The following is a 5000-nucleotide window of genomic DNA, read 5'->3' as shown; positions in this document are numbered from 1 at the left end:
GTCGTGAATAAATTAGTTATCTCAAGAAATTAGTACTTAGATATTGACGTATGTGAAATGGGTTGCTGTGATATTTAACAGTTCATTAATCATAGTCTGTTGCGTGCAGCTTTTGTTAGTTTAAGCCGCACTCTCTTTGCAAGCCTATCAAATTGTATCGAGACGACATTTGTCGCACTCTCTTTGCAAGCCTATCAGATTGTATCGAGACGACATTTGTTGGTCGGTTGGCCGAAGTCGGTAAAGAATCGGACTACCGTGCGTTAGGTCGAAGGTTTGAAACCCAGTTGACAAAATCAAACACGAGGTAAACACGAGGTAAACACGAGGTTGAGAAACGAAAGAATCAGGTTGATCACGCATCCAGAGCTCCGCGATTTACCAGCATTGCATGAGTCATGGGTTCGAATCCCAAGTGCTTAAATTGTCCAGATAAGTGCCAGGACCACTTCTTTCTTTCGTCTATAACCCGCATTTTGAAATAGAGCGGTTTTCAAATGACTGTCGTAAAACCAAAACCAAAGTACTTACTTTGGCGACTCAAAAAAGACGCAGACAATCCAGTAAACCCTTCAAAACTCGAAGTAATCACACGTACCTGACACAAAGCGCGGGAAAATGTGCACGCGTAAGCCACGATTGGTTTTGGTTTCACTTCTGATTGGTTGAACAATTGCGCGAGAACTTTGATCCAATCACTGAGTGATGTAATGCAAAACCAAAGTAATTCACTAATTACTTTTGACACTCAATTGAAAACCGCTCTATACATTCATTTAATACATCTAACTCTCAAAGTAGATTAACTCAGATTAAGCGGGTATGCATTTGCCTCTCGAGGTCGGGGTATGCTCCTCATTGCTTGTCTTCAGTGCAACCATTCTCTTGCCCGTGGCTTTATGTGAGCTTTTTCTTTTACGACGAATTTATCGAAGAAATGTAATCGTTTCCATTTCGGAAGCCATCTTAAACCCCAAATTGCCGAGACACGTGATTAGAACAGGCGATTTTATTCAAAGCTCATTCAGATTCTCACCATGGCTGCTCAAGATGAGGAGTTTACCTTGCGATGCAAAAAATATCAAGCATGTTGCACGTTTACCTCACGGTCTCGCGAGGCAAATATCTCACCAAAATGCCCCCTCTCCCCCCCCCCCCTCCCCCAACCCTGCACACGTGAGGAAACGGCTGTGGCTGTTGCCTCACGAGGAAATGTGCTCAGCGCTGCCGCCGGCTTCACTGTCCAGTTTTTTAAATTTAGCTCTCAACAAAATTTCTGTATTCTGATTGGACGACAGCAGTTCGGTTTATCGTAAGTTGTGCCCTGCAGAATTCCAATTAAATCACCCGGCCATAGCAACCTCGCGCGTAAGACTGAAGGTTTCAAATTGGGACAATAGCTTTCTCCCATTTGTAATAAAAACGACTTCTAAAATCTAAAACAAAACGTAACATGGTAATAAAAACACAGAAAACTCATACCTGGATGAAAGGTTTTCGTAGGTGAGTGAAATTTTTTCATAACTGAACACATTTTCCGTACACTTGTGCTTCTTGCAACTTCTTTTGCGTTCTTTCCAGTTCGAAAGTCCTAAAAGCGCAAAGCACGTTTAATTAAGGCATTCTTACTTGTTTTAAAATGCCTGTGTGATTAAAAAAAAATCACTTTCCTTTTTCTTCAGATTTTGAAAGTGAGTTTGCTTAACACCTGACTGGCAAAATTTTGAGGTTTGATTTTTATCCAAAGGCCTTTTACTTTGAGTGTGAGTTGTGGATTTCACGGTCCGCCAGTACTCACGTTCAAAATTGACCGATTGGACCTCAGAGGGTTGGGTCCAGGAAAAAGTGACGTCAAATGCTATGCAAAACGCGAGTTTAAAAGTCTGAAAGCCCAAAACTCCCGTGCTGCATATTAATTGTGCGGCGTACACACCAATTGTATTCTTAAACTAGTGAGCCTTTGACGCTCCTCTATCCAGCTCTCTCAAGATCTCAGAGTTAGTAATGACGCACCATTAAATAAGAATATTCCAGTTAAAATAAACAGGTGTCTTTTTGAAATCAAGGCTTAAAACTTTGATAGCTTAGTGTTTAGTTAACATAATTTTGAAATCCAAAAAAAAAAAATTGATTTTTTAGTCAGATGGAAACTTTAAGCAATCGTGTGTTTCTGGCGTACGTCTTCGCGTGTCAAGAGACCATTCATTTCCGTTTTGGTGTCGTCATCAGTGAATACTTTTATCCTGAGCCAATCACCACGCTTGTAAGATTGCACCAAGAAAAGCTAACGAAATGTGCCAATGTAAAGTAAATGCATTAGAACTGCTAAAAGGTATATGAGTTAGGCCAGTCATAGCCTATGTTATAAGAGAATTTTATTTTAAAACGAGTTATTCTTGTTATGTGTTTGGTTGATAATGACAAAACTATTCATGCGTCTTTTTGTCTAAGAGTGCGTTTTGCTATCGTGAACAATAAGTTTTAAAAGCCAGGAACTAAAAACGCAGTCATTTGAACGACACATGTAAATAAAATTAGGCTAAAGAAAAGGACACGAACCCATAGTTAATGATGCAAGATTTGAATGCACAGTGAATAGCAATTAGTCGGCGTGCCTTATAGGTAAGATATTGTTGACGTCACCTATTGTCATTAATGTGCCAACCAGAGCCTCATTGGCTGTTGAAACAAAGGGTCTTTTGTTCCCGTGTTTGGGATATTTGAATAGCAAAAGCAATGTTTGTAAACACATATCTTCCCTATAGTAAACTAGGGCTACCCTCTACCTATCATCAAGGGTATTCCATTAATCACACCTTAATTATTTTTTCACGCTAAGCCAAACTGCCTAATTAAGGGAAAACGTTTCTCAAACATGCTCTTTAACACGTTGTTTGTGCGAGCATTAACGATATCAAATGAATTGCAATGAATCATTTAAAACACAAAGCAATTGTATTGACCATGGCCGGACGAATTTGACAGTCCGACGTTTGACAGATATGATGATTTTTTAAAAGACGAATCAAGACGTGGACAAGACAAAGGTTAAAAAAAAAGCGTGCTGCATGGGTTGCATGCGTTTATTGTACATTTCTTACCGATATTTTGCTGTCTTTGTTTACTTTCCTTAAGCGCCATCCGAATCTGGCCACACTTAGCCGACCCTGACGTTCGTTGTTCAACGCGGAAGAGACGAAATAATTCTTGAGTATTTTAGATAACGCAAGTATGTATTTTGACGGCAAACTTCCCATTTGTGTGGCCTGTTTTGTTGCTCAATATAAGCTGCGTGTTTTTCCTTGCAGGTTTGAAAACTAAACGAGATGAGTTCGTTCCCAGAGGACGCAAGGGAACAATACCACGTTGCCGAAGAGGCTGTTCGAATTGTAAGGAAGTTTGAAAATGCGACAACGAAAGAAGATAGAAAGAGAAAGATTATTGAATTGTGTACCGACATTGCCAGTGTTTTGGATGCAAAAAGACAGTAAGTTGATCAATACGTGAATAGTCGGGGTTCTCACGAATTTCGTCGGCGAAGATGTAGAGAGAAGCAACTATAAAGTCGGCAAAGTTGACCTACCCGAAGTAATTTGGCTTCAAAAAGAAATTCAACGTGGCAAATAGTTAACCATATTAGCCCACACGGTGCAAATTTTGTAAAATGAAACGGTGTGGACCGGAGATTTAAATACTCAGGAATTCTTTGGACTATAAATCAATAAGGAGAGTTGCTGAATCTAGGTTTCCTCGAACTAAAGATGAAAAGGTGGTAAGCTAGATCGCTTTTCAACACTAGTGTTTTTTTATTCATTTATTTTTACGAAAATAAAAAAGCTGATTTTATTTTCATTCGTTGAAGCTGAAAACCATTACGAAGAAGCCGAATCTGATATTAAGTGTTTAATTTGAATTGTCTCAACCGAAACAAACTAGGCGGACTTTCTTTAAGCAGACTGATCATATCTCTGCATACAACTCCTTGAATATGTCATAAAGTGAACGAATTGTTTTTTCAGTAGCAATATTTGTTTTAGAACCAGTAAGTTCTTCAAATACAGGACGGAGTCAATTTGTGGCTACCCTGTTAATATGAAAAAGCAAGCTTTTGTTTAAATCGGATATATTATTTTAACTCTACATGCTAAAAACAAATGGTGTCGCGGTAAACAAACTTGTCTTAAGCTTCACAATTGCTTCGAAAGTTTTAGTCATTTTTTCTCTCTGACGGAACTGAATTTTCCTGTTACAGTTTTTATTTTTCCAGCCTTTTTTCGTTGTCTCAATATTATTTTACCATGTTCAAAGCCAGCTGGTATGCTTTTATGTTAGAAATAAACATAAAAAGGCTTGTAGTTATTAATCTGTCTCAAATATTCAAAGATTGAAGCATTCGCTAAAGCTCGGTAATCCACTTCGCGGGAAAACGAGAAACGGGGGACAGTGTCATTGGTTAATTGCAAAAACGCCTGCTAGAGGTTGATTCTAATTGGTCGAATCTTTAATTTCGGCTTCTACGAAAAAGCTTTAAAGAGAAAAGCACATATCAACAGAACAGCTCAAATTAAAGGCACTTTTCTCTTCAAAAATTGACAGGTCAATACACAGTGGCCCTGTTTAAGAATCACGAGCTATTTTACTGGTTCTGAGTTTTTAAAAACGAAGAAAACATGACAAGTGTTTTAGATTTTTATCCTCCTAGTAGTTAAACTCAGCCTAGTAAAAACCGAAACTTTGTGTTAAGATCAAGACATGGAATTTTTTTAATGAAAACGAGTTGATCGTTTGCCACATCTTTCTTGCGATTGTATACGATTACAACGTATTTTTGCGAAAATAACGTCCAGTCAATTCTCAACATTTATTTTGAAAAATGCGGAAGAAAAACTACTTTTTTCCCTTGACATCCTCGAATTGTCGAATCCTTTGACGCGATGTTTACAGCTGCTGCTAGAATGCGCATGCGTAACATGGTTGGGTAGAAATAGCTGTCATTAATT

At 38.5% G+C, this 5000-nt stretch overlaps 1 protein-coding gene across 3 annotated transcripts in view; it reads left to right on the top strand.

The window, feature by feature from the left end:
• Nucleotides 1-5000, top strand: part of LOC138049348 (armadillo repeat-containing protein gudu-like) — a 32102-nt gene that overhangs the window by 571 nt on the left and 26531 nt on the right. For 2 of the 3 annotated variants that reach the window (XM_068895593.1, XM_068895590.1), the window contains exons 1-2: nt 3093-3229; nt 3309-3487. In XM_068895593.1, the coding sequence (XP_068751694.1) occupies nt 3327-3487 (161 nt within the window). In that variant the 5' untranslated portion in view covers nt 3093-3229; nt 3309-3326. Of the gene's footprint in view, nt 1-3092; nt 3230-3308; nt 3488-5000 lie in introns of those variants that run through there. The other variant, XM_068895592.1, reaches the window with a different exon arrangement.

The sequence above is a fragment of the Montipora capricornis genome, chromosome 5 (assembly GCF_036669925.1).
Source record: "Montipora capricornis isolate CH-2021 chromosome 5, ASM3666992v2, whole genome shotgun sequence".
Lineage (NCBI taxonomy): Eukaryota > Metazoa > Cnidaria > Anthozoa > Scleractinia > Acroporidae > Montipora > Montipora capricornis.
This window is presented reverse-complemented; position numbering and strand designations above follow the sequence as displayed.